Source organism: Anticarsia gemmatalis, chromosome 17, assembly GCF_050436995.1.
Source record: "Anticarsia gemmatalis isolate Benzon Research Colony breed Stoneville strain chromosome 17, ilAntGemm2 primary, whole genome shotgun sequence".
Taxonomy (NCBI): Eukaryota; Metazoa; Arthropoda; class Insecta; order Lepidoptera; family Erebidae; genus Anticarsia; species Anticarsia gemmatalis.
In genome coordinates this window covers 7,125,717-7,140,656 of record NC_134761.1, presented here as the reverse complement: position 1 = coordinate 7,140,656, position 14,940 = coordinate 7,125,717, and the positions used below count along the sequence as shown (strand labels likewise).

The 14,940-nt window shown below is 33.7% G+C and overlaps 2 protein-coding genes across 2 annotated transcripts in view; one reads left to right on the top strand and one right to left on the bottom strand.

Annotated features, from left to right (window-relative positions):
• The window catches only part of LOC142980055 (midasin), a 29,985-nt gene extending 28,300 nt beyond the window's left edge, over positions 1 to 1,685 (bottom strand). Inside the window, exon 1 of the mRNA XM_076125334.1 lies at positions 1,440 to 1,685. Coding sequence (XP_075981449.1) covers positions 1,440 to 1,532 — 93 coding nt within the window. The 5' untranslated portion in view covers positions 1,533 to 1,685. The remainder of the gene's footprint in view (positions 1 to 1,439) is intronic.
• A 1,040-nt stretch (positions 1,686 to 2,725) lies between these two features.
• On the top strand, positions 2,726 to 11,546 carry LOC142980142 (FIGNL1-interacting regulator of recombination and mitosis-like). Its single transcript, XM_076125460.1, has 12 exons — positions 2,726 to 2,923; positions 3,001 to 3,138; positions 3,244 to 3,458; positions 3,923 to 4,080; positions 4,578 to 4,768; positions 5,233 to 5,378; positions 6,103 to 6,232; positions 7,897 to 8,065; positions 9,099 to 9,324; positions 9,572 to 9,908; positions 10,194 to 10,421; positions 10,881 to 11,546. The coding sequence occupies exons 1-12, from the start codon at positions 2,843 to 2,845 to the stop codon at positions 11,538 to 11,540; spliced, it is 2,679 nt and encodes an 892-aa protein (XP_075981575.1). The 5' UTR covers positions 2,726 to 2,842; the 3' UTR covers positions 11,541 to 11,546.
• Positions 11,547 to 14,940: the final 3,394 nt, after the last annotated feature.

Below are 14,940 nucleotides of genomic sequence, written 5' to 3'. Positions count from 1 at the left end.
ATGTAACAAAATCAATGTTAAAACAAAACTTGTCTCAGAAACAAATTGTCTACTAGTGTTGTTTACTCTAAAGACCTTCAATGTCAGTATTAGCACTTATTTAAGTCACTTTTAGATCAAAAACTGCACATGATATCATTATGCAAATATATAACAGATAAACACCTACACAAGGAAGTCTTCGCCTTCACAATGGTGCAAAAAGTGTATCAAGGTAACCGGGTGATCCAAATATAAACTTTCAGTACCTAAGTAATAAAATGTTTTAAATTCTACTGAATAAATATGACTGTATTGATTAATATAATATATTGAGTGAGAATGGTCCTAAGAAATAAGCCTCAAGATGAGCTGAATTCAGTTAGGACAGTTTTGATCTTAACCAAATTTAAAGACAATTGGTGGTCATAGTGACCTTTTAAAAAATTGAATTAGATGAAGGTTCATAAATTGAGTTTGATTTGAAGGAAGCACATGCTTGTATTTTAAACTAGTGTACCATTGGCTTGCCAAACCTGATATGTGCTTTTTGAGGACTTTTCACAATGACACAAACACTATTTTTTTACAGATCTTTGCATACATTTACTTGTCCTGATGGACTGATAAGTTATTGCACTGCAAGTTTTCCCACATTTTATGCGACCAGTTTCACTAGTAGTGAATAAATTGTTTGTACCTTTTGAAAGAAACAACAAACCTTATATGTTCTGTTTTATCTAATTTTATATTCCATGTTGAAAAAGCTTTCCAAAATGCAATAAAACCTCAATTCTATAGGGTAGGTAGGTAGTCAGCCAGCTGAATGAAATAAGATGGCATAAGTGCAATTTGAGGTGTTCTGGAGAATCAATTCAGTGATAGATTTGTATAATATACAGTTGCAATGCAGTGTAATAACAATTTCAAGGTGAAGACATGGTATAAGTTCCCAACACAAACTCGGCCAGCACTAAAGACTCAATGATGACTATGACTTAATAAGACTTGCGTATAAGGCTTGCAATGCAGTGGAACAGTAGCATAAGAAATTTAATACAGAGTTTAAAAATATAATATTATATTGGCTACCTACTCACTCAAAGTATAAATAAATATAATTATTAAATTATACTACTACTACTATATTAATTTTGAGTAAGTAAATAAAAAATATAAATAATATCTACTCAAAATACCGATTGGTATAAATAAAATATACATTAGTACTTGATAGTCGTAGGCAAGTTATGACTTATTGTTCCTTGTCCTCATTGATAAAAACAGGTGTAAAATCTTTATTTACTTTAAGCAAGATATTTTTGTTACCTGATTAAAACATTATATTTTAGAGCATATTTGCTAGAATAAAATAAAGTGTAGTCCGTTAAATTCATTAATATTTTTTTATAATATCCTATTCGATATAAATATGTGTATATTGCGACAATTTTACTAACCTGAAGTTCATTACATGCATATCTTAATTCAGTAGACTTTGATGCAGAGCATATATATTTGAGAGCCTCGGATATATTGTTGCACCCTGCCATTTTGTCATTCCGTCGGTACAGTTTTAATGTAAATTTACGTTATTTACAGCAAAAATTAACACCGGGCCGCGTGTTTTTAGATTACGGCGTGAATAAACGAAGCAACACGTGAAAGTAGCTGTCAGAATCTTAAATAAAATGTACTCTGTGGTCAAAAGGAATGACGTTCACGGGCGTTCATTACTATTCCGAATCCATTTCGCGTTTATTGATTTTTGATGTGACCCCGAGTGACCCCTTCAATCGCAAGGAATTAAAGCCTATATATTTTTGACTACAGGGCTTTTGAGTTTCATTTTAGGTATAATTAAACAAAATATATATCGTCCATTTAACACAAATAAAATTATTAATTTCGTATATAAAAAAATGACAAGTAGACAATTATCATAAAATAGGGTACTTCTATAAAAATCGCGGGATGAATAGACACAAAATGAGCAGAGATTTTTAAGTAATAAAAATAATAATATTCTACGTAAACAAAGTAGGTACTATGTTATCAGGTATTCTTTTTATTATTATTTTAAACAACTAATCAGTTATTATTATTTAACAATTATTTTAATTTATTAGCTCCAGTTTTTCCAGCATTACATTCTAAAAAAATGCGATTATATTAAGCCCAGATTTTTTACACTTCACTTGAAAATTATGGAGGATTAATATAATAGTTATGCTATAATAATATTAAAGATTTGAAAAACAGACATAACTAGAGATATTAGTTGACCACAAGACCAGACAATTATTATTTTTGCAACCCATTACGATCTCATTAGTCTCCTCCCGAAAAGAACGCGGGGCAAGGCTTTGAGTCCACTACTCTGGGCAAGTGCGAAAATAATTATTTCTAACACCCGAATGGTGTGTTGCCGTGTGGAACTTGTAATTCAATTGGCAATTGTTCTGGTGCATAAAACATTGTAGTTCAGCCGGTAACTTATAAGCACATTTTATTTTCAATTTGCTCGGTTCCGACTTAAAATCGAGCTTACTAGCTATATTATGTTATGAATGTGGACCTTTAAAGCACACAGTAGTTTTTTCACACTTTTTATCTTTTTACCCTGCTATTTATGATGACCCCCTTTTACAGTTGGTAGAATAGGTCCTAGAATCTGTGGCATAACGTGGAATAGGTGGGTTTTAGATCTGTCAATTTTGGCAATCGTGACACTCATGTCAATTAACGTCAAACACCTGTAAATTTAAGCGGGAGTCCTGGAAAATGAAATGTTTTGAATCTAAAATTGAAGTTAAAGAATATTTTACTTGATTGTTGGTAAAATTTTATAATCGCAGAAGAAATGGACGATTCGCAGAGCTCCGACTTCTTATCCCAAAGCACAGATATTTTTTGTAATAGTCCTGCGGTACATACTACGAGCGTATCCTTTATAAACTGTTTTCAACTTCTTTGATGAACCACTAACTTTTGATTTCAATTTCTTAACTCTTTTATTAGATGGATACCGTTACATACGAATCACTAGTACTGAATACTAAGTCAGCTTTTTCTAGCGTAAGGAAAGAAATAAAAAAGGCGACTTTTTCTGCATATTTCTCTACTCTTTTGGAGGACTGTGGAACATGTATTTCGCAGGTATAAATACTTACTGAACGCGTCTTCAGACCTTCCATTTACAAATATACTTGATAATATGAAAAAAGTAAGTGTAGTTTGTAAAAATATAATTTTTAATTGCAGAGTTTAGATCTAATTGCAGACTTGTTATCAGAAACAAGTATAAAAGTGAGTAAACTAACAGAGTACATGAGTGATACAGTGTGCTTGCTGCAACTTCTATCTGATCTGATTAAAAATGTCATAGAATCTATATCTATGTCATGTAGTTCTATGAAAACCTTTCCGACTATTACTGGACGAATCATAATGTTAGTGTTTACACACTGTAAAGACAGGTGAGACTTATACATATTTATACATTTTGTTTAACATAAATGCATATATGCCTGTTTAGTTTCTATGCTAAACTGCTGAGCAATCATTTTGTAGAGTGAATATATATCACATTATGGTGTTAAGAGAACTTCAACAAATGAAGAATTTTTTTAGCTTGTTATGTGTTCAACTGCTGGGCAAAGGCCTCTTTTCTTTCCTTCCAAACCTATCTGTCCTGTGCCATGCTCCTCCACAGTGGACCCACAAATGCCGTTTAATTAATAATCATGCCACCTGCATTGTGGTCGGCCTAGACACAATATTAGGCCTGTTAATTTAAGATGATACTTCAATCATCTTTATATGTTATCAGTAATCATACATCTAGAGTTTTGAAATGTTATGTTACATTTACAATGTCCAATACAGTATAGTTATTCTTTTTAATTTCTAATAACCTACCTTAACTTACTTTTTTTCTCAGTGAAGCAGTATATGGCAGCCAACTTAACAATGTAGAGAAACAAATAAAGGACATGTTTAGAACATGCCATGAACTGCAGCTGACATACTTGATGGTACTGGAGAAACATTACATCTTTGATCTCACTGAGAAAGAGGAACAGGATATACTTATTCAGGGTGATTATTGGTAACTTATTCTATGTACATACAAAAACACATAGGATCAAGCCTGTTATAAAGGTGCAGGCAGAGGCACATTTTGCCATTGACAATGTTAGTCCCATGTGATAAGAGCTGATTCTATTGCCATTAACCGAAATATTATCTAACTCCAGGTTTCTGTCAATAAATATTTGTAATATAAATAAGAAAAACCGATTGTATTTTGCCTAACTTACCAATCAAACCTGAAACCTTATGAACATTAATCTAACACTACCAACTAGCCATAGAGAGGTGATTCTATTTTAGACCATTAAAAGTGTACTATTGGAAGGTTAACTTGGTCTTAATAATATTAGTGCCCTGTGTAATGTGTATGACCATAAACCAGCTTCATAATCTATATTATCATAATATTGAAACTTAAAATTCTGTCTGACCCAATCACTTTATAAAAACAACTAAATAAAATTGTAGGTTGCGCTAATCCTCAAATTTTTATTTTATTTCAGCATTAGATATAAATTTGAAGATAGGTGAAATAGTACAAAGCCTTGATGTGAAGACGATGGCTGAGCAATGGAAGGCCTACACAATGATTTGTGAGAAGTACTCTTGTAATCTCATGGATAAAAGGATCTACAGTGATTCTACCAAGATCCTCTGTGCAATGATTACAAATAATATCAATACTGCTTTAGAGGTAATTTGTTATGTAAAATATTTTATTAGTCCAATTCCCAAACTTGAAGTGTGTGTTAAGATGAAAAAAAAATGGAAAAAGCCATTCCTTTCACAATGTTGTCAATAAAATAATATTGTCCTCTAGAGAAATATAAAATAAAAGTAATAATTAAATAATTTTTTTTTACATATAAAATGCACATATCAAGTTTGACAAGCACACCACCCATTCTTTAGATAATCTTGAATTATATTTGCAGTTTTTTGACTAAGTTAAACATACAGAATACACGCCAATGAAATAATCGTAATCCTGCTCAATGCTTTAAAGCACCAGCAGATAAAATTAACAAAAATTACAAATGCTGAACAATTCTGAAGTTTGCAATCATACCTTTTCTCACAACTTATTAAGTTTTAAGTATACAGTTTGGCATTCCGGCTTTACCTTTATCTATTTTAATGAATATTGTATTTTAACAGGATAATCAAGAAGAGAAAGTAATTGTGAGGTCTCTGAAAGTGAGCAGTTTCACTCTCAAGATACTGCTTAGAGTGTGTATCACCTTCAAGCATGCAGTCATCAAAGACTATGACAGCATTATGGAGTTGCTTCTGTATGCAAATACGTAAGTATTGATATACTTTATTATTATCATAGATATAACATAAATATGCAAAGCCACTAACTTGCACTTACACACACTTTGACCAAAGTGTAATTCAAGTCCCAAGGCCTAACCCGCCGCATTTCGGGAGGAGACCCTTGCCAGAGAAACAGAGATACAGAGAATCCGTAGGCCAGTGATATTCGCGGAATAATAAAGACTAGGAAAAATATGAGCAGAGTTATAAAAGCCTCATTTGGCCCTGAAATCATAACTTTGTATCTGGCCATCCTATGAAGATATCTGTATTTTACTAGAATTTCATGAAACAATTTTCTTAGCCTGCCTGAGCGACTTTAAAAAGTTCCCGACGAAAAAAGAATCTCCGTTATCCATTTTTGAAGTCTTATTAAATAGCATTTGAATATTTAGCTCCCTTCTCTCAATTTGAAATTTTGATTCAGAACTGTTATCTTTCAACAGATGACAAACTGGTATCATCATTAATGATTCACTAACTAAATTCCCTATTGATATCGTGACTTACCACGCCGTTAAATTAATTATAATAATACTTCCTACTTAGCATTACCTTACAATATATTATAAATTATGTATAGTTAATAGAGTTTAATAGCGAACTAATCATACTTAATTATCACTATGACGTTTGTTATTCAACTTAGAGAAGAATGAATGATTTACTGGAGACAATCGTAATGTGTTTATTTTCTATTTGTTTTAGAAATAATGAAGCCTATTTGCACACAATGAGCGGGAAGTCATCGCAGTTTACAAGCTTGTTTAATAACAATGTTATTGGTCCAGTGAACTGTCTACTAGGAGAACTGTTGTATGATGATAAGTTCCTACAGGTATGTATGTAGTGTATGTACTGATATGGATTACTTTTGCGGGGACTTTTACAAACATACAAACAACGAACACCATATAATTATCCCGTTCGGGAATCGAACGGGACAATTATAGTTAGTAGTGGCGTGGCAACCACTTTAAACACTCCTCGGAGGCCGTCATGCAAATATGTAACATGATTGAAAAAATAACAGAAAATAATTTTGGACAGTTCTTTGTTGCCTACGTAACGTGATGACAACAAGGCATAATCATCATATTTAAATATTATGCTAACATACTACCTGTTAGTACCAGAAAAACTTATAAAAAATAGAGATTAAGTAAAATGTTATAAAACATTTTAATGTAACCTGATAACAATCAGTATTTAAAAAAAACGGATTTTTCCTCAAACATGTTAGACTCATAACAATACAAACATTCTTGTCTACAATAAACTACAAAATAATTTATCTTATGCTTGTGTAATAATATTATTTTTATTATGGATTATAACTAGATAAAAAGACAACCTAAATAAAAACTATTAATTACATAGGTAAACACCAGGCGGCGCCACATGTTTACAGCTCCTTTAAATCAACAAATCGTTTCTCACGGAAAAGAAAAAAATCATACAATATCTTTAGATACATTTCATTTGATAGCTATAAATAATTTAACTAACCAATTTTAATTGTTTTTTTTAGTAACTAGCTGACCCGCGCAACTTCGCTTGCGTCACATAAAAGAGAATGGGTCAAAATATTCCCCGTTTTCTTAACATTTTTTATTGCTTTTCTGCTTCTATTGGTCGTAGCGTGATGATATATAGCCTATAACCTTCCTCGATAAATGGACTATCTAACACTGAAAGAATTTTTCAAATCGGATCAGTAGTTCCTGAGATTAGCGCGTTCAAACAAACAAACAAACAAACTCTTCAGCTTTATTATATTAGTATAGATAGTATAGATGTAAATTGTTCTTCCTTGCTGAGATACATGTTTACCTAGTTCAGTCACCTGCAATCATTGTTTTCAGACACAATGTAATTTAAATTGTATGAAATTAAGTTATTTCAATTGATTTATTTATTTATTATACTATCAAGAAGCACAATTCACGTGTTGGAAAGCTACAAAATCTATCACATGTTTTACCTCTATAAATAAACAATTGTTGAAAAATTAGGTATACATATAAACATCAGCTGTCGACAATGTATGTCAGCGTGTGGCCAAGCCTCGTGACGGACTTGCCGTGGTCACAGAACACGTGGCACTCCATGTGATGGCTGCGTTAGTAATTACTAGCGAAAGTTATGCAGACTATTACATAATGGTTTTTTTTAACTTTCGCTAAATAAATCAGTGAAGCCTTAATAATGTGACGGTATTACCCTTGATGTTTTCGATAGTAATGATCCCTGATTTCCAGTCAACCCTAAATCGAATTTGATTTTGGGGAGGACTTTAAAAAAAAATGGAATTAAATCTGAAATATCTTAGAGGCTTTTCAGGATGAGAAAAAAGTAAAACCCCTCTGGATCTGGATCTCCCAGTGCGGAAAGACCTTTATATCATTTAAACTTGTGTTCGACGTGCAGCACAATAAAAAATAGACTGGAATATAAATTCGACAGTCTAATATAAGAGTGATTTTTTTCTTTTCTTTTCAGTGTATTTGCAACTACAACATAGATAATATTAAAAGTGAAGACAAACTACTAGGTCTGGTACTCGTAGTAATATCGGCTATCAGATCATTACTGCAGAAAGGCGGCGATCAATTAGCGAAACTTAAAAAACACAGGCTTATCAATGTTATATACAGTTTATTACCACATTGTAAGTATCTACAGTTATTTTATTATCTAACTAAAATGTTTTATTTATTAGTATATTTTACCGTGCACTGCTTGACGTTTCAGCGCTGAAATTCAAAATAATCATCACCATAATCAGTGCAATGTAGATAATATAATTGTAACACCTAGTGGTAGATTCAGGGCCTAAGGCATCCTATTATGGGAGAAGACCCTTGTCCACCCAAAGTAATGGGTTATACCTATATTATTTATTTGTGTATTAACTAACAGGAGGGTAAAAAAAAACCTTTTTTTTATTTATTTATGAAATTGTTGCATTACTTCAGTTTCTCTTTCAGTATGAGATAGATCAAATTGGTCAGGTTTACTTTGGCTGCCGAATTAGTCTGGAGTTGCAATTGTTTAAGACTGCCCCTTTATTATTCTATCGTAGTGTTAAAAAAACTCAGTGGACCAAGCTCTTCTTGCTTGCAATTATCATATTTTATAAAAATGCACATTTTTTTATAGCGCATATTTTCTTAGAGCTGTTAAATTGTTCATAATAGTACAATGGTGCAAAATCACACGCTTTTTATATCGTTTACGTAGTTTATGTGTACGCACCATCATAAAATGTAAATCTAATGAGGTAGTGATTATACCTATTGATGACAAGTCTATTAAATCAAAGATTGCGAGGAGTAAACTAATTTCTGCCCAAGACTTCGTTCGCGTGAAGTATTTTTCTGCCGTCTTCTATATGGTTTTAGAAATTCAGTATCATCGAAACTAGCCAAATGTAGTAGCAGTTAATTTATAGTACATATTATACAGACTCATACTACAGTGGGACGGGTAACTGACACGACCAGTAAGAGATAAAGCGCAGGACCGTCGGCTTTTCATACCCTCCGAGGCATGAAGGTCTGGATTAAATTAACTTCTGGGAAATACTGATGATAATTTCTTGACAGGAAAACTTAAGAGTAGGTTTTTGTCCCTACCTGGGATTTGATACCGACTGTATCCTGTATTGGAAACAAATAATTCAAACAGACTTTTATTTTTAGGCCACGTGTGGTTCAACATGGGTCTTCAATACAAATGTGAGACCTCAAGCCGACAGTATCAAACGTACGGTTTGTACGAACACCTGCTAACACATACAGTGACATTAGCGTCCATGATGATCAGTGAAGAAATCAACATCTTAGAGAAAAGAATGCTGGAAGCTTTACTGAGCACTGATTGTTTAAGTGCTATGTTTACATCAAATCTTTGGACAGTTTTAGCTAGGTAAGTAGTTTGAACTTAGGACATGGACCGTCTATCTTTACCTTGACGGGTTGAAGGTGTTCCAGAAATGCATGATTAATTTGTAACTTATATTGCTGAAAGATGAACCAGCATGGCTGTTTACCAGCTATGTATATGGTTTTACAAATTATCTATTCCATGATAAATAGAAACGATAGTATAATATTATTATGTTGACCTATAGTTTCATTGGTCACTTACTTAATGGTCTTGCAATTTATTTTAGGATGTCCAGCCGCCATTTCCTCCTAGCCCAAGTTGTATCCTTGTGTAAAATATACCAGAAATTGGAGGACAAAGATCTATTCATGGATTCACCACAAAGCATTCATCTCAGTCGTACACTCAATAGACTGTTTGAAATAATGCCCAATGAAGACAAAATGAAAATATACAACATGTACAATATTCGTGACGAGAAAAACATGACATTATGGTGTTGTCTTAAAATAAATAGTTTGCCGAACGAAGCACAGTGTTACGCAGAAGATATTGTTATGGAACATTTTAAAACGCACATTGGGAAACTGACGTCAAATGAAAATGTGCACATCAATGTTGTGGTAATATTCTTTTGTTTTATTATTGTTTAGGATTGCGTAAATACTGAAACACGTCACCGAGAGTTAGATGCAATACGAATGTCTTAATATTATAGGGGTACGCATTTTTATATTTGCATATCTTTTATTACTTTTATGCCTATTCCTCAACCAAATATTGCAGAGGGGTTTCTTAATATTATATTTGCCTTTGTCAATATTATCACATTTTTTTTTGTAATATATTCATTATATATTAAGCGCTGTCTGCGTTTATTTTGACTTAAATTTCATTGCTTGTTTCAGACAAAATCAATGTTACTAGTCAGTACTTGTACACCAATGAATCGCGATGATGAAATGGAAGCTTTGCTTATAAAAGGCTGGACTAAAGCTTGTCCAACCAATATGAAACATGCTGTCAAAGATTTCAATAAAGGGACCCTGTGGTATTACAAATACGTAGAGGCTTTAGTGATATTAACAGAGTCAACAGAACAAATATTTAATGGAAATAGTGTTAATTTTGTTAAGGTAAGAGTAGCAATATTTTTAATTTTACACTGCTCATAACTTTTTGATTTTCGTGCATGTTTATTATGTTATATTATTCGCATTTTCGCGTTCATCATATAAAATAATAATATAGCGTTAATGCTCAATCTTCACTTCCGAATTTACCTAAGGATAGACTCGCTTTGCTTCTATCGGTTGAAATAACGGGTCCTCATATTTCGTCACACAATTTTTTGCCGTTTTGTTATATCCATTGTTCTAAAACATATCTGTTTATTACTCAACGTATAGTTTTTAACCGTTTTAACTAGTTAAAAAACCTCAATTCTGCTTTTGTTGACTACCCTATCTTTGTTCTTCTTCGTCACATTTCGTTTTGGTCCACTTATAACATTTACTCCATTATATCCTGCATGGTTCTCATTCGTTCCACATGAAATGAAATGGCTACTTAAATCCGTGATTTTTCAATTTTAGGTGCTTCATATAGTATCCAGTATTGTCCACTCAAGCTGTAAACAATTGAAATTACTCCTTATTAATATTCTATGTAAATTAGCGAATTTCGAAACACACGGTGAGAATAAACATGTGTCGGATTCCATTCTCACGCAAACATTTAGTGAATTATTTGACAACACAGATTCAATAGTGAGGAATAAATTATTTAATACGTTACGCGAGTATAAGTGTAATAATTTGTATAGAATTGTGTCTAATGTAGTAAACAAAGACGAAGATTTGAAAGAAGCGTGGACTCGTTTTATAAGATGTGGAAGTACGAAGAAATATAGTAGCATTGACTTAAGAGAACAACTACAATCCACCTCGAACTTTGTGTACTCTCACAAGTGTATTGAACCTGTTGAAGAGTTAAGAAACTCAGAACCATTAAGTTTGCAGAAGTCTTTGAGCAATAACTTTGACTTAATTGATTTGGACACATTATTTGAACCTGAAGATGCCGAGCCAGCATGTAAAAAAGCTAAGTTGAACATCAACGAAGCTGAAGAAATTATTTCCCGATTGGAGACTGATACATTATTACTTTCTAAAATAAAAGAAAATGTTTTCACAAACGAGTATAAAAATAGAATAAAATCTTTATGTAATAAGTTGCATAATATAATAGATTGAGCCATATATTACTGTATTTTATTAACTGTAAAAAATAAAACAAGAAATATTTCACATTTATATTTATTGTTGTGTTAAAAAAAATCTTTACAAATAAGTGAAATATAGTAATCATTATAATAACCTTACAACCAGTATTAAAGTTACACTGTCATAAAACATCTTTATCTATAAAAGGTTTTGGATATCAAACATCTATAGGGGATAACATTTGAACAATGATCGCTAATGTAAAAGACGAGCGATCAGGCGCTACGTTATGACAGTGTAACAATACTGGCACGCGAGAATAAACTAAAATAGATTTAATTGATACTCGGAGGTAATAAGACCTTAGTTCACATGTCAAACAGTATCAACTATCATCAGTCGCACTTGAAATTTATGACTTCACCCTATATCGTCGAAACACTTACACCTGGTACAGTTGTACAGTACCGTAAACCAAAGTATAAATGTCATGTAACACAGCAACAGTTACTAAATAAATTCTAGTTAAATATTTATATCTAACATACATCATTCACATAGCTTACCCTATTCGTTCTATTGATCTCTTCATAAATTGTGATGGCGAAAATTTTATAAGAAAATACTTAAAATTGGCTAACTAATAATTAAAATTAACGAATACATTGATAATATTGCCGTACATGTACATACATAAAGGGATCGACGTTGCGGACTTAGCCATTCCAATTAAGCGTAAGCCTAAAGCATATCATACAGCTAAAACTTAGATTTATTAAAATAAAGAAATAAATTATAGAGAATAATACACGAGAGTAAACAAAATAATTACGTTGGAATTAATGTGAATAAGATCGTACGACTTTGTATTATTAATACTTGATGGACACATTTCCTAGCCTTGTTCGAGAACACTCATTGTGTTATAATAAAGTCCCAAATTGAATATAAATGTTCGATTCTAGATATACGTAGGTGCTCTATCCACAGTGCAGTGAGAACATGCGCTGTGACGTCGAGTGCTCGACTCCGTCGTGTGGGTGACTAAGTAAAGACAAGTAAAGTGGCCACACGAGTGACGTCAGTTCACACCACACACGCGCGACGCGAACACTCGTCATCACAACTAAATATTTTGTGACTTACAAATGCAATTACTTCAGGCACCTTACAAATAGGTTACGAATGTATATTTGTGCGATAAATTTGTATTTTGTATTTTATTGTGATATAAAGAATATCATCTTTGTAATAGCTAACTTTGTTTATTTGTCAAAATCCTTAGTATTATATTGCCTTGATCCAATTGGAATGATCGAGTCAGTATGCCTCGAGTATGCCACACACTATAATACATAATAATACCAACATGCTAATATCACTCATTACCATTATAAACAATACTACTATTGGTACTATTCACAAGATAAAAATTGTGGAAAGTTCAATGTACAAACATAGCGTTGTTGTATTGTATAATATAGTGGTACTAGTATTTAATATTAATCAAATGATACAGTGAACGCGTCCAAGCTTACATCGACAGTGTCGTTAAATGTTCTGAGGATGTAAGTTTACATAATATCGCAGCATACAGATACAGATACAAATACACTAAGCACCGGGTTTGAAAACAATTATAAATATTGCACAATAACTGTGACATTTTATATAAAATGTGCAGTTTTAACGAATGAGAATATTTACGTTTGATATTGTTATAATTGAAAGTATCTAATATATATACTAAGTTATACTAATAAGTTAGGATACAAAACTTACACATTCAAAAATACTTATTTACTTAGGCCAATTATATCTTAGCTTTTAAAATAAGTGGTTAAATACGTAATTAGTTTGTGTCGATACAATTTAGATTACAATGTGGCCACATGAAACTTCCACTTAAACTAAAAGTCTTGGCACAAATAAAATGACAGTATTGGATGAATATTTTACATAATCAAATTATAATGTTAACGTTCTTGAGCATGACAATAAATATTTGAAATGAGTACGATAACTAAACTCCGCGAGATAAGAAACGTCACAACGATATCGTTACGAATATTATATGAACAGTAAGAATAGCTTCCATTTAATCGTTTTAGAACAGCTTAAATTAAATAAAATCCTAACGTCTAAATACCCTCAGAACAATTAATTATGTATATAAAATTCAGTTCTTTATTAGGATTATTTGGCATCTATCACCAACTTCGTTATTCTACTAAACATGGTATACGAAGGTGAGAATACCTAATCTGTTAATGCGCCTCTTCAAAACATAAATCCTTGCAAATTCGCGTGTGTCGCGATAATAATATCCCTGCCGAGCCTAAAGTTCCTCCTGTCACGCACGTCGCCGCTGTCGGTCCCGCACTGCCCAGTGCTCGTGCTATCCACGCAACGTCACTCGCTTGTCGCTCCCCAGCACTTGTGTCAACACGAAATCATTCATCTTATGCGATATAGCCTCTATTCTCAAACATGATATCAACTACGTTGGATTTTTAGAGCCAGAAATGTTTTATGTATTCTTATTATTTATAAATCGTTACAAAAATGCAGCGAAGCAGAGAACACATTTTATTTCATTGCAAGAGAAATGTCGTAACAAGCGATCCGCACGCCGCCAATCAAAAGCTAAACGTAATATAGATTTCAAGCGTTCCAAGCTCTGATATGTCGCTCATATTGCCGCCCAAATGAGATGAAATAACCACGCTGCTCTCTGATCTTATTCAACTTTTTCGATTAACATCGTACGTGAACACCTATATAGAGGCTTATGTAATATTCGAAGAACCGTAAAAGTTAACCTATGGCTAAATATATTTAGAAAATCGTAGACAGTCTAACTAAACTTATTACCGATCGTCGAGTAATAGAATTACGTCTACGTCGCCGTCGCAGTTTCATCGTCGCCTACGCGTCTCGTCTTGCAAAAATAAAATCGTGACCTCTCCGTCGAGAAGTTCGAACCGATACGTCGATCCGTCACCGTCGGGACGGATCGAAACTGGAGGCGTCCGCGAGCGGGAACCGGGGGGCTCCGGCGCTCGACGAACGAGGGAATGTAACGCGGAAGGTTCGCGTCCCGCTCTTCGCGGGCCACCTTTAAATTTTACTCAAAATCGTGAACGCTCGCTCACAAATCTCGACCTCGACGGGTGCATCGCTCGAGCGCTTCACTCCTAAAGTCACAGACGTGGAGCGGGCTCTCCGCCGAAGAGACACGAACGAAGCTAACTCGGGTCGGGCGTCGGGTCGACTGGAGGCGGAAGGGAGGGACGTCCCGCGGCTGCACGAGCTCGTCCGGCGCACGCCTAGGGCGCGCGGTGCTGCGCGTGCGGCGCGTGCTGCGCGTGGCGCGCGTGGTGGGCGCACAGCGGCGCGGCGCGCGGCGCACTGCGGAGCGCGGCCTGCT